This window comes from Elephantulus edwardii, unplaced genomic scaffold (assembly GCF_000299155.1).
Source record: "Elephantulus edwardii isolate Elephantulus edwardi_28Jun2011 unplaced genomic scaffold, EleEdw1.0 scaffold00313, whole genome shotgun sequence".
Classification (NCBI taxonomy): Eukaryota; Metazoa; Chordata; class Mammalia; order Macroscelidea; family Macroscelididae; genus Elephantulus; species Elephantulus edwardii.
Window position 1 is genome coordinate 137,494 of NW_006400063.1, and position 24,669 is coordinate 162,162.

The following is a 24,669-nucleotide window of genomic DNA, read 5'->3' on the forward strand; positions in this document are numbered from 1 at the left end:
CTCAAAAGCATCCACTCTCCTTCTGTCCTCCCTAGTCATTGTCCAACTCTCTGATGCATAACAAGTAATTGCAAAGACCATGGCCTGTATCAGGTGGACCTTAGTCTCCAGAGAGACACTGTTGCTCTTGAGTACTTTAGAGAGGTCCCTAACAGCAGACTTTCCCATTGCAATATTCTTTTTTATTTCCTGACTGCTGGTGCCAAGAGTGTTGACCGTGGAGCCGAGCAAACTGAAGCTGTGAACAATCTCAATCTCTTTGCTAACCATTCTGATGCTAACAATCGGTCCAGTGGTGAGAATTTTTGTCTTCTTAACATTGAGCCCGAGTCCATACTGAAGGCTGCAGTCCTTGATCCTCCACAGCAAGTGCATGAGGTCTTCCTCAGTTTTAGCGAGCAGGGTTGTGTCATCTGCATAACGCAGATTGTTAATAGATCTTCCACCAACCCTGATGCCACACTTCTCCTTATAGAGCCCAGGGATAGGAAGACTCAATATAGTGAAAAAGACAATCCTACCAAAATCAATCTACGTGTTTAATGCAATCTCAATACAAATATCAAATTTATTCTTCAAAGGGACGGAAAAGGTAGTTGGCAAGTTTATTTTTAAAAGAAAGAGACCCTGAATAAGTATTTCTGAAAAAGAAAAATGAAATGGGAAGCATAACACTCCCTTATCTCAAATCCTACTATAGAACTGTAATAACCAAACAGCATGATACTGGTACAATGACAGACACATAGACTAATGGAACAGATTTGAGAACCCAGAAGTTAACCCATCTATCTATGGTCAACTGGTATATAACAAGAAACAAAACTAATCAAGTAAGAAAATGGCAAACTCTTCAACAAATCACGCTGGCAACACTGGACTTCTACCTGCAGGAAAGCTGAAGCAGGATCCACATCTCACACCATTCTTTTTTTTTTTTTTTAGATTTTATTTTAATAAATTTAATGAACATTTACAGAGACTTTGGATTTCCATTCATTCAATGTTGCACTTTTCTCCCTGCTCAGCCCTCCCCCTCCCCCTCCCCCAGTTCGCTCCTCTCTTTGAAAAGTAAAAGGAAAATTCTTTCTTTGGTATACAATCCCCCCACACGCCTCCTACCACCCCACTATGTAACCTTAATTGTGGACTCCTTTGATAACAATAATGCCTATAATACTTTGCTTTTAAGTTATTCTCTCCCTCATCTGTTTCAATGCAATATACACAATTTATCCAGTTTTTCTCAGTTTTACCCCAACCCTGATATGAGTCCCATTTTACAGCAGAGGCACCGTGCAGTAACTGTCCTTTTGTGACTGAGATATTTCACTCAGCATAATGTCCTCCAGAGTCACCCATTTCGAGTAATATTGAATGAGTTCCTTGTTTTTTTCAATGCAGCATAGTATTCCATTGTGTGAACATACCACACCTTCTCTATCCATTCATTTGCTGATAGGCACCTGTGTTGTTTCCAACCCCTTGCTATTGTGAACAAAGCTGTGATAAACATGGGTGTGCATATATCTGCTTGGGTGTCAGTTATGGTCTCTTTGGGGTATATTCCCAATAGTGGAATTGCTGGGTCAAATGGTATCTCTGTTTGCAACTTTTTGAAAAAGTGCCACACCACCTTCCACGGTGGTTGTACCATTTTACACTCCCACCAATAGTGAATAAGGGTTTCAGTTTCTCCACAACCTCGCCAGCATTTGTTGCTTGCTGTTTTGTTAAATTTTGCTATTCTGACTGGGGTGAGATGATATCTTATAGTTGTTTTGATTTGCATCTCTCTTAGGGCTAGGGATTTTGAACATTTCTTGATGTGCTTGTTGGCCATCTGAATGTCTTCTTTGGTGAAGTGTCTGTTCATATCCTGTGCTCATTTTTCAATTGGATTATTTACCTTTATCTTGTTGTGGTGCTCAATTATTTTATAAATTCTAGATATAAGTCCCTGATCTGACATGTCATTCCCAAATACTTTTTCCCAGTCTGTGGCTTCCCTTTTGACCCTGTTGGAGAAGTTTTTGGATGTGCATAGGAATTTGATTCTTAGAAGGTCCCACTCATCTACTTTATCCTCTCCTGGTTGTAGATTTTTCAGGATACTTGGAAGACAGTTTGTGCTGTGGATTAGTACTACTAGAGTTCTTCCAAGCTTTTCCTTAATGACGTTTATAGTCCTTGGTTTTAGTCTTAGACCCATGATCCACCTTGAGCTGTTTTTTTGTATGTGGAGTGAGGTGTGAATCTTGCTTGAGTTTTCTGCAGATATTTTTCCAATTTTTCCAACACCATTTGTTAAAAATCGTGGTGGATCAGAGACCTAGGATAAAGCCCCAAAGTATAAAGATAATAAGAAACAAATGAGAGCAAACTTAAAAGGCATAGCCTGCAATATAAATACAGTCTCAAATTACCAGAAATGCACAAACAAGAAAGAATAACATTGATGAATGGGACTTCTAAAGATTAAATCCCTATGTGCATTTTTTATTATTTATTTTTTTTAGAGTGAAAAGAAAACCTACTACCTGGGTAGAAACATTTGGCAATGCCATCTCAGGCCAGGATCTAAATTAAAGGTTACAGAATACTGTGGCACCTCCACAATAAAAAGAATGATAATCTAGTTACAACATGGAAAAAAGACATAGAAACACTTTTCACATTTGGATGACCAACAGACACATGAATAAGAAGAGTGCTCAAAATCATTGGGAATTTGAGAGAGGCAAACAAAAGCCATCACGAGACAAAATATCACAGTAGGAGTGGTAAAGTTTAACAGGACAGAAAGTAATAATTGTTAGAGAGGATGTTGGACTGCTCATGTACTCCTGGTGGAATTTTAAATTGATACCACACGCTGGAAGACAGTTTGGCATTTCCTGAAAGACAGAACATAGAAAACTCTTTATGATCCAGCAATTGCACTGCTAAGAGTGTACTCTAAGGAAATTAGAGCTGAGACATGAATGGAGAAAAGGCAACACGGAATGACAAAGCAAAATACTACAATGAAATGTGCGAGGAGCTAGAGTCGGAAAATCAAAAGGGCCGAACTCGCTCAGCATTTCTTAAGCTCAAGGAACTGAAGAACAAATTCAAACCTCGAGTTGCTACAATCAAGGATGCTTTAAGCAGAATGTTAAATGATCCAGGAGGTATCAAAAGAAGATGGAAGGAATATACTGAGTCACTGTATCGATAGGAATTGGCAGATACAGAAGAATTTAATGAAATAGCATTTGAGCCGGAGCCTATGGTGATGGAGGCAGACGTTCAAGCTTCTTTGAAGGAAATAGCAAAAAGTAAGGCCCCCGGAATAGATGGTATACCAATTGGCATATTTCAGCTAACAGATGCTGCCGTGGATGTGCTCACCAAGTTGTACCAAGAAATCTGGAGAACAACCACTTGGCCAACTGACTGGAAGAGGTCTATATTTGTTCCCATCCCAAAGAAGGGCGACCCAACTGAGTGTGGAAACTACAGAACAATAGCATTGATTTCACATGCAAGCAAGATTCCACTGAAGATTATTCAAAAACGACTGGAACAACACATCAGCAGAGAACTGCCAGAAGTCCAGGCTGGGTTTAGAAGGGGTCATGGTACTAGGGATATTGTTGCTGATGTTAGATGGATCTTAGCTGAAAGCAGAGAACACCAGAAGAATGTCTATCTGTGTTTCATTGATTATGCAAAGGCATTTGACTGCGTGGATCATAACAAACTGTGGCTGACTCTAAGAAGAATGGGAATCCCAGAACATTTAATCATCCTAATGTGAAACCTATACTTGGACCAAGAGGCAGTCGTCAGAACAGAGCAGGGCAACACTGTATGGTTCAAAATTGGGAAGGGTGTACGCCAGGGATGTGTCCTGTCTCCATACCTTTTCAACCTGTATGCAGAGCAGATTATCCAACAGGCTGGGCTCTATGAGGAGAAGCGTGGCATTAGGATTGGTGGACGATCTATCAACAATCTGCATTATGCAGATGACACAACCCTGCTTGCTGAAACTGAGGAGGACCTCATGCACTTATTGCAGTGGGTCAAGGACTGCAGCCTTCAATATGGACTGAGGCTCAACGTCAAGAAAACAAAAATTCTCACCCCTGTACCAATCGGTAGCATCAGGATGGATGGTGAAGAGATTGAGATTGTTCACAGCTTCAGTTTGCTTGGCTCCACGGTCAACGCTCTTGGCACCAGTAGCCATTAAATAAATAAATAAATAAAAAGAACGTATTGCGATGGGAAAGTCTGCGGTTAGGGACCTCTCTACAGTAATCAAGAGCAACGGTGTCTCTCTGGAGACTAAGGTGCGCTTGATATAGGCCATGATTTTTGCAATCACTTGCTATGCATCATAGAGTTAGACAATGACTAGGGAGTATAGAAGGAGAATTGACGCCTTTGAGCTGTGGTGCTGGAGAAGAGTACTGAATGTACCAGGGACTGCCACGAAAACAAATAGATTCATCCTAGAGAGGGTTAAACCAGGCTGCTCCCTGGAGGCAAGGATTCTGGGGTTTCACCTGACATACTCTGGACATGTTGTAAGGAGAGATAGGTCTTTGGAGGGGGACATTATGCTGGGCAGAGTGGAGGGACAGTGCAGGAGGGGAAGACCCTCTACGAGGTGGAGTGATTCAGTGACTGGTGTAATCGGGATGGGTGTGTTAGAGGAAATGAGATTGGCACAGGATAGAGCAGGGTTTAGGGTTGTTGTACATAGGGTCGCTATGAGTCACAAATGACTCGATGGCACATAAGAACAACAACAACCACAACATGTTCATAGCAGCATTATTCACACTAGAAAGAATATGAGAAAGAACCCAAATGTCCATCAAGAAATGATTTGCTTGAGAAATCATGATATATTCACACAATGGAATAATATGCAGTACTAAGGAGCAACAATTACATGAAACACTAAATAGCATTTAAGAGTCTACAGAACAATATGCTCAATGACCTAAATTAGTCTTATAATGACAAATACTGCATAAGACCATTATTGTTAATATATAAGGAAAACTAATCAAATGTGCATAAATGTCAAAAGAGGAAAGGGAAAATGGGAACAGGATGGAAAAAGAGGAAGGGTGGAAATTACTAAGGTAATAGTGTTTAGTGTGCTAAGTGAGAGGAGAGGTAGGGAATGGGAAAAGTTTCAATTGGTACTTGAATAGATGGTGTAATGATAGGCATAGATCAGTGGTAATTAATTATATGGTATAAGAAGAGCAAGGGGCATGTGGGGAGTGCCATATCTGAACTTTATCATCTTCATAGAGGGAAACAGTCTCTGTCCACAGCATCAATAATACAAAATCAATTCCCACGAGGCCAGACATATACCCCATGCTCCCATACCACTTTCTCCTCATCTCAACCTCAGTCCTCTCCTTGGTGGGTCCAAAATCTGATGTGATAGCTCACAGACCACACTGAACCCTACTGGAGAATTTAAAAAGCTAGAATTCAGATTAATACCAGAATACAGTAAAGACAGCTCCCAAAAATTTCACACAGATACCTCAGCTTGTAGCCTCTCAGGGTTCCCAAGCTCTCAGTTCTACCAATATTGGCTTCCCTACACCAATTGTCAAAAAAAGTTCTCAGTCTTGCCAATATAGGCTTCCCTGCTTGCACTTCTCAAAGTCCTATTTCACAACAACTTTCCCATTCAGCAATGGCTGCTGCTGCCTTGCTGAAGTGTGTCATACTTTCCTGCCTCCTCTTCACTGTAGTGGGTAAGTTCTCTTTTCTCTGGCTGAGAAGGATTCATATTCTTCTGGCTAAAGTTGTTCAATTTATTGATGAGACTAGACAATCCTCTTGTAGTTTGTCGAGACTGGACAATCTCTTTTGGAATGGTAGATAACTATTTCGTTTGTAGATAGGCCAACATACTCCATTCACAGAGTCCCAAACATCCACAGGGTTAAGTCATCCACATTCCTAGAAAAGACATTTTGAAAAACAAATTCCATATTGGATATAGTGTATATGAAAGACTGTATGGAAAAAATAAATAAATGAGGGATCGTACGGGAATCCAGTGTATATAAATGAAGCACAATATAAATTAATTATTATATTAAAATCAATTCAATAAAAACACAAAATAAAGTCCAACAGTGTCTAATACTGCACATAATTAATTCTTTAAAACACCATGAAGTTGTGCAAATTATGGAAAAACTATTAGTTTGTTATTTTTCAATGCTAGTCAAACAAGTCTGTGTACAGTTTCAAATATGTCAAAGGCACAACCTAAAGAAGTTCTTGGTGATATCATTAGAAGAATTGTCTCTGGGTCCAATGTTGAAAAGGAAATAGATCTTTTTCATTTTCCTCCCAATTAAGGGCTCCCTTACTGACTGCAGCCACCAGAAGGTTTCTCATTCCAACGACCACTGCAGGCAGGTCTCCAACACCGACACAATTCAGAATTTGCTTGCCAGGAGCACCAACATCACAGTGAAGGAGAGAGGATATGGGTGGACTGGGTGGATGTCATTCTGAGCCATAATTAAAAGAAGGCTGGGGATAGAAGTTTGAGAGGTGCTGAAGGAGCTAGGAGAGGGAACTTTGCTGGAGGTTGGCAGGGTGGGGTGGGAGATGGGAACACAATGCATGCACCAAACGTGGGGGAGACACCAATATCTGCCCTGTTCAGTGTGTAATGGAGCAAGGTCTCTCATCTGCTCCTTTGAGTAACATGCTTGTCTGCTCTAAATTTGAACATCCAAATCAAGACAGACTAAGGAGAAGGATTGGCCATCTATTACCAAAATAACAAGCCTTTGAAAACCCTGTGTACAATAGAGCACAGTCAGATTAGATTAGCATATATGGCACCAGAGGCTGAGCATTTGTATTGGGACTCATCAAAGAGGAAGAACAATTGCATACCATCATTAATAACTGGAATATGAAATGTGAAAAGTATGAATGTAGGAAAATTAGAGATCTTTAAGGAAGAAATAGAATGCATATATATTGACATATTGTTGTTATGTGCCGTCAAGTCACCTGTGACTCATAGCGACCCTATGAACAACAGCCCAAACCCTGCTCTGTCCTGTGCCAATATTATTGTCTCTGACACACCTACCCCTATTATCCCAGTCATTGAATCAATCCATCTCATTGAGGGTCTTTCTCTCCTGTGCTGTCTCTCCACCCTCCCAAGCATGATGTCCCTCTCCAAGGACTGATCCTGCCTTGCAACATGTCCAAGGACCAGCCTGGTTTAACCCGCCCCAGGAAGAACCTGTTTGTTCTATTAGAAGTCCATATTATATTCAATACTCTTCTCCAAAGCCACAGCATAAAGATATCAATTCTCCTTCGGTCATCCCTAGTCATTGTCCAGCTCTCTGACACATAGCAAGTGATTACAAAGACCATGGCCTATATCAAGCACACCTTAGTCTACAGACTGACATCATTGTTCTTCAATACTTTGTATTGCATTGGGAAAGTCTGCTGTTAGAGATCTCTCCATTCTTTAATTTCCTTGCTGCTGGTGCCAAGAGTGTTGATTTTGGAACCAAACAAACTAAAGCTGTTTACAATCTCACTGTCTTCACATCCATCATAATGCTGCCAATTGGCCCAGGGCTGAGAATCTTTGTTTTCTTTATATTGCGCTTCAATCCATATTGAAGGCTGTAGTCCTAGTCCTTCTGTAGCAAGCCCTTCAGGTCCTCCTCAGTTTCAGCAAGCAGAGTTGAGTTAGCATTGACAAAATGAAATTTATTTGCATGGGACTTTTTTAATAAGACAATCTTATGATCTACTAAGCTGGAAATGAAAAAGGGAGGATAAGAATGGAGTATCATTCATAGTTAAAAGGACTATATCTAGATCAATCTTAAAATACAATGTTGTGTGTGAAAGGACAATTTACTTATGCATACAAGGAAGACCTGTTAAAACCTCCATCATTCAAATATATGAACCAATAGCCAGAGCCAAACAAGAGCAAACAGGACTTCCATCAAATTTGTCTGTCGGCAATCAATCAAACATGCACCCAAGTTTCATTAATAATAATGGACTACTGGTATTCAAAAGTTGGGAACAGGGAAGAAGGATCGATAGTCATAAAATATGCACTTGGTGACATATATGAGGCTGGAGATTGAATGATAGAATTTTATATACTCAATTATTTATTCATGGCAAATACCTTTCAAACACAAATGGTGACTACACCCATAGACTTCACCTAATGGTTTACACAGGGATCAGACTGATTACATCTGTGTGTGTGTGTGTGGGGGGGGATCACTGAAGGTGCTCAATATCAGCTATAAAAACTAGGATAAGTGCTGATTGTGGAATAGACCATCTACTACTTATATGCAAGTTCAAACTAAAGATAAAGAAAATGAAATCAAATTCACAAGGATCAATGTTTGACCTTAAGTATATCCCACTGGAATTTAAAACAAATATCAGGAAAATGTTCGAGGCCTGGAACACTAATGAGAGAATACCAGATGAGCTGTGGGAGGATATCAAGAACATTATCCATGATGAGTGCAAAAGATCATTTCAAATACAAAGAAAGAACCAAAGACTGATAAAGATGTCAGAAGAGACTCTAAATATTGCACTATAATGTCAAAAAGCCAAAGTGAAGGAAGAAACCAAGAAGTTAAGGAGCTGAATAGAAGATTTTGAAGGGCACCTCAGAAAGACAAAGAGCAAAGTATTATAATGAAATGTGCAAACAATTGGAGTCAGAAAATCAAAATGGTTGAACTCACTTGGCATTTCTTAAACTGAAAGAAGGAAAGAACAAATTCAAGCCTTGAGTTGCAATACTTAAAGACACTATGGACAGAATATTGATTGATCCAGAAGTCATCAAAAGAAGATGGTACAGAGACACTGTACCAAAAATAATTTCCTGACACAGAAGAACTTCATGAAACAGCATATGATCAAGAGGCAATGATGATGAAGGAGAAAGTTCAAGCTGCTCAGAAAAGGAATTGAAAAAACATAGGGCCCCAGGAATTAATGGAATCCTAACTGACATATTTCAACAAACAGATATAGCCCTGGGTGCTCACTAGATTTTGCCAAGAAATCTGGAGGACAACTATCTGGCCAATTGATTGAGAGAGATTCATATATATTTTCATTTTTTTAAAAAGGTGATGTGACAGAGTGTGGAAATTATTAAACAATATCACTAATTTCACATGCAAGCAAGATCCTACTGAAGATTATAAAAAACAATTGGAACAGTACATTGACAAAGAAGTAGCAAATGTGTAAATGATATGTAGAAGAGGCCATGGCACTTGGGACATTATAACCAATGTCAGATGGATCTTAGCTGAAGGCACAAAGTACCAGAAGAAAGTTTATCTGTGTTTCATTTACTATGCAAAGGTATTGGACTGTGTGGATTACAAAACAGTTTGGTTAACCTTGAAAAGAATGGGGATGGGGATGCAAAACCTATACTTGATGAATCGATGGCACATAACAACAACAACAAAGGTTATAAACGTATTATGTGTTTCACTAGCCTGAACCCATCTTATTTCTCAAGCAACTGTCGCCTTGTTACTAAGAAAGTTGTTAAAAATACACTATTATGTAGTACACCTCCATTACACTTCTCCATATAAGAAAAATACATTTTACAAGATTAGTTATGAAAGAAATTTATCTCTCTATTAACTCATATTTTTATATTCCTTATTTTCCTTAATACTTGGGATAAGTAGGAAATGCAAAAGAATTAGCTAAATAAACTATAATCCTAAATTTGTCATAGACTGCCATAGCACTTCTTTTTGTGTTACTTAATTTTTTATCCCCTCCATTTGGAGAAGTCAAAATTCAGATTAATAACAATACACAGTCGAGTCAACTTCCAAAATGTGCATGCAGATACCTCAGCATTTCTAAGTTCTCAGTCCCAGGAGAGCAATATTGGCTCTCCTCCACCTTTCCGCCTCCAAAATCCCAGCTCACGTCAATTCTCCTGTTCAACCATGGCTGGTGCTGTTGCCTTCCTGAAGCATGTCTTACATTTTCCTGCTCCAAGTTGTATCTTTATGAATTAGCAATGGAAGACCCATGCTTTTTTTTCTCCATAAAAATATTTTTATTGATTCACATACAATTATTCACATACGTTGTATTTTATACAATCACTCATATATAATGTCATTTTCCCTGTGATTATGATGCTTATTAAGGAAGTCAAGAGGTCATAACTTAGGTTGGCACCAATATACAATTCTCAATCAGGAAAGCTTCCAAAATGTGTTCCTTCAACCTTACAAGTTTGGGCTAGTGTTACAAACCTCTTACTCCTTCCAAATATGGTGTCTCCCCACTAGTACTTACTTGCACCTATCTCTATACTGTAAGGTAAATATATTAATTATTGCAAATGAGTGGCTTTACATTGTCAATCTTCTCTCTCACAGATAGAATTCTCTTTCATAAACAGCTTGAGACTCTTGTTTGGTTATTTTTAAAATTTTTGTTTTTTAAAAAATTTGTTTTAAATTATGAATGGCAGGACCAAATTGACTGGAAAAATTCACACCAAATCTACAGAAGCCCACTGGTATTTCTGAATAACTAACACACTGTCTATCAAACACAACATTATTAGCCTGTAGATACACATAAGTTAATTTAACATGAACCTACAATGCCTAAAGCCCTCAGAAAATGGAGACTAGAGAAAAAGATGGTTAGCCTTAATGTCACGAAACAAAACCTCAGTCAAGTTGCTAAATTGTATTGACTTTCCTTAGTACTTGTAGCTATATTTATATTATTAACCTTATTATATAACTGTGACCCTATTTCCTAGTGATTTTACTCAACCTGAATTCCAATAAGGCTTATTTTTTTCTTTGTGAACATTTTCTAAAACACTCAGAAAATACTGACATTTAAGTTAATCCAAGCAATATTTAGTGCACATAGCATGATTGATTGTTAGATTTGGAATTCTCTTCAAAGATCTACAAACAAAAATTCTTATCCCTTAGAATATTTTTTTGATTTTATAATCTTTAACACAATGCTAATGTCTTCTAGAACAGAAGACTGTTGTGTGAACAGAGAAAGAGAACTACAATAAACTACATGGTTTAAAATGAAGAGTGCATCAGGGTTGTATTCTCTCTCCGTATCTATTCAATCCGTATGCTAAGCAAATTATTCTAGAAGCTGGACCCTGTGAAGAGGTATGAGACATTAAGATTGGAGGGAGATTAATTAATAACCTGTGTTATGGAGGTGACAAAACCTTTCTTGTAGAAAGTGAGGAGGACTTGAAGCACTTGTTGCAGAATATCAAAGAATACAGCCTTCAACGTGGGATGCATCTCAAAGTCAAGAAGACAAAGGTTCTTACCACCAGACTGATAAGCAACATCAAGATTGTTGTTGTTGTTGTTATGTGTCATTGAGTCACTTTTGACTCATAGTGACCCTATGAACAACAACTCTGAACCCTGTCTTATATCCTGTGCCAACCTCACTGTCTTTGAAACACCTAACCACATTACCCCAGACATTGAATCAATCCATCTCATTCACTGTCTTCCTCTCTTGTGCTGTCGCTTCACCCTTCCAAGTATGATATTCCTCTCCAATAACTGATCTTTCCTTGAAGTATGGACAAAGTAGGCCAGACAAAGCTTAAGAATCTTTGCCTCCAAGGAGAGCCTGGTGTCACCCTCTCCAAGATGAAACTGTGTTTTCTTGGAAGTTTATGGTATATTCAATACTCTTCTCCAGGACCACAACATAGAAGCATAAATTTTTTTTCCATCATCCCTAGACATTGTCCAGATTTCTGACCCATAGCAAATAATTGTAAAGACTATGGCCTGGATCAAGCACACCTTAGTTTCCACACTGCTCTCTGAGTGGTCCATGACAGAAGACTCTCCCAATGTAATCCATCTTTTGACTTCCTGGCTGCTAGTAACAAGAATGTTGATTGCGGAGCCAAACAAACTAAAACTACTAACAATCTCAATCTCTTCACCATCTATCATGATGCTGCCAATCAGCTCAGTGGTAAGATTCTTTGTTCTCTTGATGTTGAGCTTCAATCCATATTTGAGTCTGCAGTCCTTGACCATTTTACAATCTCATCACCAGTGTAGGAGGGTTCCAATCTCTCCACACCTTCTCCAACTTGTTGCTTGCTGTCCTGTTAAACTCACAAATGGAGATTTGTACATCGATGTTCACAACAGCATTATTCACAAAAGTAAAAACATGGAAACAGCCCGAATGTCTATCAAAAACGACTGGATTGAGAAATTGGTGCATTCAAATGATGGAAATTGAATACTACACAACACTAAGGAGCAACGATTTTGAAAAATACTTTATAACAAGGGAAAAGTTAGAGCATTATGCTGAGTGAACCAACTCAGGTGCTTAAGAGCAAATACTATATACACCATTTGTAAAATCAAAAGGATAACCAGTGAGATGTGTATGGATATAAATCGAGGGATGGAGAGGGGGGCAGAGGGAATGAGGGTGGAGAAGGAGGCAAATAAAGAGTTTGCTGGATGGAGGAGGTAATGGGAGAAATGTACATGAATGAAGTATAATAATTTTTAAAAATCTTCTTAACAATAAAATAAAATTTATGGCATGGCATTATGTAATATTATGCAGTAGCCCAAAACCCAAAGAGATGGAAAGAGGGTGTCTCTCTGACAGCTTTTACTCAACTATCACATTCCTCATCATTATTCAAAGCAATGATGCAGAAACTTTTCCACATACTTTTAGATACCCTTTTTTCTCACATATTTGGAAGTAGGAGGGATTAGTTCTTTTTAATAATTGTTGGTACAGAAAACTCATATGAGATGAGTTTTAGAAAATGTGTTCTGTCAGAAAAAAAAAAAATTCCCTCACTTATGTTTACCAATGCTATTAAGGGAAGAATTAACAAAATCAAATATTTTAATATCATTATAGTATTTTATTTTAATGCATTTTTTAAAAATCTTCTTATTCTCTAGTTTATTGAAAAGTTTGTATACATTGTTTTTCACACTGGATATTTCCTATTTCCTTTACCCACCCCTTCCTCTACCCATCAAAATGTGCAACCCTATGATTACTCCCCTTCCCGTCCTCACCCCTCTCCTACCACCCTGCCTCTCCTGGATACTAGTTATCTTTCTATGTCTACAATAATGGTCTTATACAGTATTTGTTCTTCGTTATTAAACTTTTTTATTATTATTCATTTTAATGGAAGTTTACAGAGACTTTGGATTTCCATTCTCTCATTGTTGCACTTTTCTCCCTGTCCATCATTCCCCCTCCCCTTTCTCTCTTCTCTTTGAAAAGGAAAAGAAAAATTGTTTCATTTTTATACAATCCCTCCCTCCAAGTCCACTCCACTATGCAGCTGTCGTTCTGGACCCCTGTCATGACAATAATACCTAATCATAGATCCCTTTCAAAGAGTTCTCTCCCTCATCTGTTTCAATGCAGTATACATTATTTATCCCATCTTTCTCAGTCTCTCCCCAACCTTATGTCAGTCTGTTTTAGGACAGTGGCACTATGCAGTATTTGTTCTTTTGTGATTGAGCTATTTCACTCAGCATAATGTCCTCCAGGGTCACCCATTTTCATAATATTTAATGAGTTCTTTGTTTTTCAAAGAAGCATAGTATTCCTTTGTGTGAATATACCAGAGGATCTCAAACCATTCATTTGTTGGTGGGCACTTAGGTTGTTTCCAACTCTTTGCTATTGTGAACAAAACTGCAATAAACATGGGTGTGCATATATCTGCTTGGTTGGCAGTTATGTATTCTTTGGGGTATATACCCAATAGTGGAATTGCTGGGTGAAATGGTATTTCTATTTCCAACTTTTTTTAGAAAGCACCATACTGCCTTCCACAGTGGTTGCATTATTTTACATTCCCACCAACAGTGAATAAGGGTTCCAGTTTCTCTACAACCTTATCAGTATTTGTTGTTTGCTGCTCTGTTGAATTTTCCTATTCTTACTGGGATGAGATGATATCTCATAGTTGTTTTGATTTTCATCTCTTTTAGAGCTAGGGATTTTGAACATTTCTTCATGTGTTTGTTTGCCATCTGAATGTCTTTTTTGGTGAACTGAGTTAGTTCACTTAGCATAATACTCTCCAGTTTCTCCCAAGTTAGGTAGTGATTTAAAATTCATTGCTGCTGCATGCTGCATAGTATTCCATCACGTGAATTGACCATAATCTCTAAATCCATTCAATTGTGACTGAACATTTGAGCTGTTTCCATGTTCTTGAGATGGTAAATAACATTGCTATGACCATTGGTAGAGAGTGTCAGGATATAAGATGAACATCCAAAGACCAGTGGGATTTCTCTATGGTAACAAAGAGAACTCTGAGCAGTAAACCAAGAAAACAATGCCATTTACAATAGCCAACCACAAATTGAGATACTTGGGAGTGCAGCGAACAACAGATGCAAAAGATCTGTACAAAAAAGACAAAAACAAAAACAAAACAAACAACCCCCCCAAAAAAACCCCAAGGAAAACCCAAAACCCTACAGAACATTTCTGAAAGACACAATAAAAGACCTAAATAAATAGAAAGGTATTCCCTGTTATGGATAGGGAGACTCAATATTGCAAAATTGACTATCTTACCAAAAGTATTAATTTTATAAATATTTAAGATTCTTATTTCTATAAATAAATTAAGCATTCCTTTTTAAATTTGATAGAAATGAATTAAAATGAGTTGTAGAAAATATTTTAAAGATCCTTAATGAGTGCAGCATATTTCATGAAACTGAGTCAAACACATTACCTTTGTTGCAGCATCAAAGCAGATAAATCCTGTGCTGAAGTCAATGGTGAGCCCCATTAGATGACTTTCTAGCACACACGCATATGTCTTGCACTGGAAAGAAGAGAAAACTGTTACTTAAAATGTGATTGATTCACTATTAATAAGAATGTTATTGTTATGGTGTACCATTGAGTCAGAACAGACCAATAGCTGACTGTTGAGCAGGTTTTCAGAGGCAGTAATTGGCATGAGAGGGAACTGACCATCTTTCACTTGTGGAGCAGCTGTTGTATGATTCAAAACGTGTACCTTTGCTTTGGCAGTGCAATGTTTTATCACTAAGTCACCAGAGCTGTACATCAATGTTGTTGTTGTTGTTTAATGTGGTCGAGTCATACACGACTCATAGTGACCCTATGAATGAACAGCCTGAGGAAATACAAAAAGATGCATGGCAGTTTCTTAATAAGTACTGGACACCACATATAATTCATTACCAAAATTATTTTATTATCTAAGGAAAATAAAATGTATTTGCAACAAATAAGTAGTTTATTGTGGAAAAAAAAATCAATGTCAAGAAGACAAAGATTCTCACCACTGGACCAATTGGCAGCATCAGGATGGATGGTGAAGAGATTGAGATTGTTCACAGATTTAGTTCGCTTGGCTCCACAGTCAACAGTCTTGGCACCAGCAGCAAGGAAATTAAAAGGCACATTGCCATGGGAAAGTCTGCTGTTAGGGACCTCTCCAAAGTACTGAAGAGCAATGGTGTCTCTCTGGAGACTAAGGTGCATCTGATACAGGCCATGGTCTTCGCAATCACTTGTTACGCATCAGAGTTGGACAATGACCAAGGAGGATAGAAGGAGAATTGATGCCTTTGAGCTGTGGTGCTGGAGAAGAGTATTGAGAATACCGTGGACTGCTAGGAAAACAAACAGATTTGTCCTGGAAAGGATTAACCCGGGTGGCTTCTTAGAGGCAAGGATTCTGAGGCTCCGTCTAACATACTTTGGACATGTTGTGAGGAGAGACCGGTCCTTAGAGAGGGACATCATGCTTGGGAGGGTGGAGGGACAGTGCTGGAGAGGAAGGCCCTCTATGAGGTAGATTGATTCGGTGACTGGGATAATTGGGATGGGAGTGTCAGAGACAGTGCGATTGGCACAGGACAGAGCGGAGTTTAGGGCTGTTGTACATAGGGTCGCTATGAGTCGCAAGCGACTCGACGGCACATAACAACAACAATTGTGCAAAATCCTATCATTCTATCTCTGGCTTCATCTCTGTCACCAAGTCCATGTTTTCCAACTGCTTATCCTTCTTCTCTATTCCCAACTTTTGGATTCCAGTCACCCATTATTATTAATACTTCTGGGTTGCATGTTTGATCAATCTCTGACTTCATTAGCTGGTAGAAATCTTCTATTTCCTCCTCTTTGGTTCTGGTTGTTGATGCATATATTTGAATGATCGTGTTATTCACTGGACTTCCTTATATGCGTATGGATATTATCCTGTCATTCGCAACATTGTATTTTAAGATGAAGTTAGAAATTACTTTTTAAACTATGAAACAACCCCATTTTTCCTCACCTTTTCATCTCCAGCGTAGTAGATCATATGATCCTCTGACTCAAAATGTCCCATGCCAGTGTATCTCATTTTGCCAGTACCTAGGATGTCAATATTTATGCATTCCATTCCTTCCTAACAATATTCAATTTTTCTACATCCATGATTATTACATTCCATGTTCCAATCACAAGTATCTTCTTATCGCTGTTCCTCCTTCTATTTGTTTCCGTACTTGAGGGCCCAGCCTCAGGTGACATATCTGCTAACCTAAGAGTGCTCTGTTGTACATAAGATTTTCAAAAGCCTTCTTCCTAGTCTGTCTTAATTTGATGGTTTCGATTCAGAACATTATCTGACAGACAAGCATTTTGCAGAGAAGATCAGATTAAAGTTAATTCCCAGTAGATTCCAATAGATTCCATGTTGTCCCCACCCTTGTCAGGTGTGTTTTGAGCCACCCCTTTCCCTGCTCCACCAGCATTTACATGTATTCCCACCTACTCCTTTAACATCATTCTCCCCTCTCCAGCCTCGATGTGATGGCCTATAAGTCAATCTGGGTTTCTGTGATTCTTAAAGCTTCAAGCTGCTACCAGTTTCTTCCTCTATGGGCAGTATCTCTTGACATCAGGAGTTTTGAACTTCTGTTCCAGGATTGAAGTTCAAGCTGCTGTGAAAGAATTAGCAAAAAATAAGACCCCAGGGATTGATGCCATACTGATTGACATATCTCAACAACCAGATGCTGCCCTGGATGTGCTCACAAAGCTGTGCCAAGAAATCTGGAGGACAACCACCTGGCTAACTGACTGGAAGAGATCTATATTTTTCTCATTCCAAAGAAAAGTAATCTGACAGAGTGTAGAAATTATCAAACAGTATCACTGATATCACATGAAAGCAACACTCTGCTGATGATTATCCAGAAATGACTGGGAATAGCACAGTAACTAAGTGCAGGCTAGATTTAGAAGATGCCGTGGCACGAGGGATATTATACAGCTAATGCCAGATGGATCTTGGCTGAAAGCATATACTACCTGAGGAATGTCTATCTGTGTTTCATAGACTATGCAAAGGTATTTTATTGTGTGGATCAAAACAAACTGTGGCTGACTCCGAGGAGAATGGGAATCCCAGAATACTTGATTGCGCTTATGTGAAACCTATACTTGGACCAAGAGGCAGTCATCAGAACAGAGCAAGAAAACACTACGTGGTTCAAAATTGGGAAGGGCATGCGTCTAGGATGTGTCCTATCTCCATATATTTTCAACCTACATATGGAACAGATTATCAAGGAGGCTGGGCTCTACTAGAAGAAGTGTCGCAACAGGTTTGGAGGCAGACTGATCAGCAATCTGTGTTATACAGATGACATAACCCTGTTTGCTGAAACTGAGGATGACCTGAAGCACTTGCTGCAGAAGATCAAGGATTGCAGCCTTCAAAATGAATTGAAGCTCAACATCAAGAAAACAAAGATTCTTACCACTGGGCCAATTGGCAGCATCATGATAGATGATGAAGGAATTCAGATTTTTGAAAGCTTCAGTTTGCTTGGTTTTATAATCAGCACTCTTGGTACCAGCAGCCAGAAAATTAAAAGATGTATTGCACTGGGAAAGTCTGCTGTCAGAGACCTCTCCAAAATATTGAAGAGCAACAATGCCAGTCTGGGGGCTAAGGTATGCCTGATATAGGCCAAGGTCTTTGCAATCACTTGATATGCATCAGAGAGCTGGACAATAACTAGGGATGATAGAAGGACAATTGTTACCTCTGAGCTGTCATGCTGGAGAAGAGCATTGAATACACCATGGACTGCTAGGAGAACAAACAATATCACCCTTGAGAGGGTGAAGCCAGTCTGCTCCTTGGAAACAAGGATTCTGAAACTTCATCTGACATATTTTGGACATGTTGTGAGGTGGGATGACATGCTTGGGAGGGTGGAGGGACAGCACAGGAGAGGAAGACCCTTGATGAGATGGATTGATTCAATCACTGGGGTAATGGGGATAGGTGTGTAAGAGACAATAAGATTAGCAAGGGATAGAGCAGGGTTTAGGGCTTTTATAGATAAGGTTGCTATGAGTCACAGGCACATAACAACGACGATGACAACAACAGCAAGGAAAACATTGCCACAGCATTTTATTGTTAATACAACAGAAATTTCAAGGGGTTTTGATCAGGAGACAGTATTTTCAAAGACTGTCTCTGAATACCAGTGTCTTTTCATCTTCTATATATTCTACACCATTGATAACATATCTGGAATGACAAAAATCACAGGTGGTATGACTACATTTAGACCTCAGTAGTCTTCTGTTAACTTTCATGAAACATCTGTCTTTCTTACATATCATAAATCAGAGTGAGAAGGTTGAAGGGAGTAGGACAATTAATATTAGACATTACAGAAGTTAGGAAAAGTTGTACATTTCTTTAGAATTAATCTCATAGCAACCTGCATTTTAGTAATATTTTTAAAATAAATGATTCATTAAATTGCTGTCAGAAGTAGGATAGCAAAATTGACCAATTTCTCTCTCTCTCTCTCTCTCTCTCTCTGTGTGTGTGTGTGTCGGAGAGAGAGAGAGAGATTTCTAGAACTAGCAATCTTTCAAAACCACTTGGTGGTCCATAAGAACATTAGCTAAATAGTTTCTTACAGCTTATTAGTGGAAGTTATTAAATCATGTCTAGAAAGTCCATAAGATCACTACTAGAGAAGAAATGCACAGATGAAAATCCTTGTATAGCTGTGAACTTCTGAGATACACCTGTGATTTTCTAGATGCCATAAAGTTATACAGGCAACAGGAACAGGTCTTTTCATTTATATTAGTCACTTTAAGATTCTCTATTAGAAACTTTTTAATTTCATTTTTTTAGTACCCACTCATGTTCAAGCAAGGTGTTGTTCAACAAAACCTCTAGTAAACAGCCAAAGCAGCAATTAGAAGTCAATTTATGGCAATATAAAGCACATCAAAAGAGAAGGAAAAAATGATTATTTAACTTAACACCTTCAACAAATTGAAAAAGAACAGCAAGAAAACTAGACACCCTCTACATAAACTGAAAGTATAAAAAATAGTGCAGAAATAAATGAAATAGTAACAGAACAACAACTGAAATCATCAACAAAATCAGGAGGTGGTTCTTCAGAAAGGCCAATAAAATCAACAAACCACTAGCAAAATTATTAAAGGAAAGAAAAAATTCTCAATAAGAGATGAAAGGGGTAATGTCACAACAGAACCAATTAAAATAAAAAGGTTAACAATGGAATATTATGAAAAACTATACTCAAACAAATATGAAAACCTAGAGGAAACGGACAAATACATAAAAACACACAACCTACCTAAACTGACACACACCAAAAGAGAACAGCTAAACAGAGAATCTCAGAAGAATGTCTATCTGTGCTTCATTGACTATGCAAAGGCTTTTGACTGTGTGGATCACAACAAGCTATGGCTTACTGAGATGAATGGAAATTCCAGAACATTTGATTGTGCTAAGGCGACACCTATACTTGGACCAAGAGGCAGTCATCAGAGCAGAGCAGGGAGACACTGGATGGTTCATAATCAAGAAAGGGGTCCATCAGGGATGTATTTTCTCTCCATACATCTACTGAAGATTATAAAAAAGCTACTGAAACAGCACATCAGCAGAAAACTGCCAGAAGTCCAGGCTGGGTTTAGAAGGGGTCGTGGTACTAGCGATATTGTAACTGATGTTAGATGGATCTTAGCTGAAAGCAGGGAATACCAGACGAATGTCTATCTGTGTTTCATTGACTATGCAAAGATATTTGATTGTGTGGATCATAACAAAAACAAACTGTGGCTGACTGTGAGAAGAATGGGAATCCCAGAACACTTGATCATTCTAATGCAAAACCTATACTTGGACCAGGAGGCAGTCGTCAGAACAGAGCAAGGGAACACTGCGTGGCTCAAAATTGGGAAAGTCATACACCAGGGATGTGCCCTATCTCCATACATTTTCAACCTGTGCTCAGATCAGATTATCCGGGAGGCTGAGCACTATGAGGAGAAATGTGGGGTCAAGATTGGTGGAAGATCTATCAACAATCTGCATTATGCAGCTGACATGATCCTGCTTACTGAAAATGAGGAGGACCTGAAGTGCTTGCTGCAGAGGGTCAAGAACTGCAACCTCCAATATGAACTGAGGCTCAATGTCAAGAAGACAAAGATTCTCAGCACTGGGTCAATTGGCAGCATCAGGATGGATGGTGAAGAGATTGAGATCATTAACAACTTTAGTCTGCTTGGCTCCACAGTCAACAGTCTTGGCACCAGCAGCCAGGAAATTAAAAGGCACATTGCCATGGGAAAGTCTGCTGTTAGGGACCTCTCCAAAGTACTGAAGAGCAATGGTGTATCTCCGGAGACTAAGGTGCATATGATATAGGCCATGGTCTTTGCAATCACTTGTTATGCATCAGAGAGTTGGACAATGACCAAGGAGGATAGAAGGAGAATTGATGCATTTGAGCTGTGGTACTGGAGAAGAGTATTGAGAGTACCATAAATTGCTAGGAAAACAAACAGATTCATCCCGGAAAGGGTTAAACCGGGTGGCTCCTTGGAGGCAAGAATTCTGAGGCTTCGTCTAACATACTTTGGACATGTTGCAAGGAGAAACCGGTCCTTGGAGAAGAACATCATGCCTGGGAGGGTGGAGGGACAGCTCAGGAGGGGAAGGCCCTCTCTGAGGTAGATTGATTCAGTGACTAGTGTAATCGGGATGGGTGTGCCAGAGACAATGTGATAGGCACAGGACAGAGCAGAGTTTAGGGCTATTGTACATAGGGTTGCTATGAGTCGCAAGTGGCTCAACAGCACATAACAACAAACAACAACAATGCAGAACAGATCATCCAAGATGCTGTGCTGTGCGAGGGGGAATGCGGCATCAAGTTTGGTGGAACAATCATCAACAACCTGCATTATGCAGATGACACACCTGCTTGCTGAAACTGAGGAGGTCCTGAAGCGCTTGCTGCAGAGGGTCAAGGACTGCAGCCTCCAATATGGATTGAGGCTCAATGTCAAGAAGACAAAGATTCTAACCACTGGGCCAATTGGCAACATCAGTATGGATAGTGAAGAGACTGAGATAGTTAGCAGTTTTAGTTTGCTTGGTTCCAGCAGTCAGGAAATCAAGAGACAAATTGCATTGGGAAAATCAGCTGTAAGGAACCTCTCAAGATTACTGAAGAGCAACGACATCAGGCTGGAGACTAAGGTGCATCTATAGTCTTTGCAATTATGTGCTATGCATCAGAGAGTTGGACAGTGACTAGGGATGATAGAAAAAGAATTGATGCCTTTGAGTGTGGTACTGGAGAAGAGTGTTGAATATACCATGGACCGCTAGGGGACCAAACAGCTTTGTCCCGGACAGGGTGAAGCCAGAATGCTCCTTGGTGTCAAGGATTCTGAAGCTTCGTTTTACATACTTTGGGCATGTTGCAAGGAGGGACTGGTTCTTGGAGAGGGACATCATATTTTGGAGAGTGGAGAGACGGCATAGGAGAGCAAGACCCTTGATGAGATGGATCGATTCTGTGGAGTGAAATGGTGGGAATGAGTGTGTTTGAGATGGCAAAGTTGGCACAGGATAGAACGGCATTTAGGGTTCTTGTACAAGTGACTCGATGGCACATAACAACAACAAATATCCATTACAAAAGTAGAAACTGAACAGGTAATAAATCAACTTCCAACAATAAGGACAACAAAAAAGCCCTAGACTGGTTGGGTTTACCAGTTAAATATATCAAATATTTAAAGAATAACTGTCATCAATTCTACATAAAGTATTTCAGAAAATAAAAAAACAAGTCTCCTAGACTCATTCTCCGAAGTAAACATATCCTTGATGATATGTAATAACTCAAGTTATTTCCTCTCATTTCTTGCATTTGCCTTTCCTTGCATTCAAGTTAATAAATTTATACTTTCTAAGTAATTTACCGTCCCTTCCTCTCTTATCCCTGGTACAAATTTTCTTAAATTTTTATAATATTGATATCATAGAACATTAGCACTTGCCTTTTTGTGATTGACTAATTTCACTCAGCATAATTTCCTACTGATTCACCGATGATATGAGTTGTTTCTTGTATCGTTCTTATTTAATAATGCATAGTGTTCCATTGTGTGTATATATATATGCTATGGTCTTTGCAATCACTTGTTATGCATCAGAGAGCTGGAAAATGACCAAGGAGGATAGAAGGAGAATTGATGCTTTTGAGCTTTGGTGTTGGAGAAGAGTGTTGAGGGTGCCATGGACTGCTAAGAAAACAAACAGATTCATCCTGGAGAGGGTTAAACTGGGCTGCTCCTTGGGGGCAAGGATTCTGAGGCTTCGTCTGACATACTTTGGTCATGTTGTAAGGAGGGACCGGTCCTTGGTGAGGGACATCATGCTTGGGACGGTGAAGGGCAGGCTCAGGAGGGGAAGGCCCTCTGGGAGATGGATTTATTTGGTTACTGGGGCAATTAGGATGAGTGTGTCAGAGACAATGAGATTGACACAGGACAGAGCCGAGTTTAGAGCTGTTGTACATAGGGTCGCTATGAGCTGCAAGCGACTTGACGGCACATAACAACTATATATATATATATCCGTTTACATATCCATTTAGATATTAGTGGGGTTTAGTTTATGTTTACATTTCTGCTATTGTGAATAATTCTGGCATCACTATGGGTATTCATGCATTTATTCGTATCATAGCTATTCTTTCTAAAAGATATGGAGCCAGTAGTGGTAGTGCTAAATCATATGTGATATCCATTTTAAGTTAATATTTCATTTCTATCTTCCATAGCTAATTGTGGATTTCAAGTCCCAGGTAAGTACAGTCTTTGAGTTAGCAGGGTAACTTCCTAAGATCTATGCCACCAGAGTGAAAATTATCATTAGGAAAACTTATATCTAGTTGTTGTTATGTGTTATTACAGCAGATCTGACTCATAGCTGACCCCTCAGCAAGCTTTAAAAGGCCATAAATATAGGAGTAGAACATCTCTTTCTCCCATGGAACAGAACCATTTGCCTTTATGTTGGCAGTGTAAATCCCTACAAGTTAGTAAAGCATAGCTTTAGCTATCTAGATACATTAAAGAAGACGTAGAGTAACATTTAGGTTTTTTCCATGTTTTCCTCTCCTCAAAGGAATAGCATACGATTGCAACTTTGGGTTTCAAATACAACTCCTTACTCAATAGACCACCAGAGCTTCCTTATTTCTAGTAATATGAATAACAAAAACTGAATTCATATAAAATTAAGTTATATTTTCATGCTTTAAAAAGTTGGCACAATGAGCAAATATTTAGTGATTCCAGTTTTTCTACTTTAATATTAAATCATTTATTAAAATGAGAAATTTTACAAATAAATACTAATGTTCTATTTTTCAGCTACTTGAATATCTCTCTCTCTTTCATTGCTGTTGAGTTACAGTCAACTCATAGCTGACAAATCAGGAAGTTTTCAGAGATTGTAAATTGATTAGGACTAGATTGCTTCTCTTTTTCTGAAGGAGTAGCTGTTGTTTGTTGTTTGGTGCTGTCGAGTCGTAGACTACTCATAGCGACCCTATGAACGAATGGCCTGAGCACTGTTCGTACATAGAGTTTCGGGAGGCAAGCCATTTCGGAAGTGGATGCCATTCCTGCTTCCAGTCTTAGGGGGACATAATCATGGGGTTGCACAATTTGGGGGTGGAGGAAGGGGTGGGTTAAGGAAATGTGAAATATCTGGCATGAAAAACAGTGTATATGAATTTTGTAAGTAAAGCAGTATAAAAAAAGAAAAAACAGAGGGAAAAAAAGATGTTGTTTTAGTATTCACAGCTCTACTCTCCCGCCTTCTATTGCCCCTTGTCCAGGGGGCAAGGGCTCCACCTCACCTGGAAGGATGGGACCTTCAGGCACCCCAAAACTTTGCTGAGATAATTAATAGCTGTGTCTTTGGGATACGCTGGTATCTGACTGATTTTTGGCAGGCACAGTGTTTTACAATGAGCCACATGGGCCTCTTCCCAAGGTGCAACCCAAGAGACTGAACTTCAAGACAAGGGGTGTGGCTGAACTGGCTGCCACCAGCTAGGACTCTTCAGGCAGCCACTTTGTTCAGTCATT

General features: G+C 39.1%; 1 protein-coding gene across 1 annotated transcript in view; it reads right to left on the reverse strand.

Moving 5' to 3' along the window:
* Positions 1-24,669, reverse strand: part of SNTG1 (syntrophin, gamma 1) — a 481,189-nt gene that overhangs the window by 77,760 nt on the left and 378,760 nt on the right. The window contains exon 15 of the mRNA XM_006901168.1: positions 14,897-14,989. Coding sequence (XP_006901230.1) covers positions 14,897-14,989 — 93 coding nt within the window. The remainder of the gene's footprint in view (positions 1-14,896; positions 14,990-24,669) is intronic.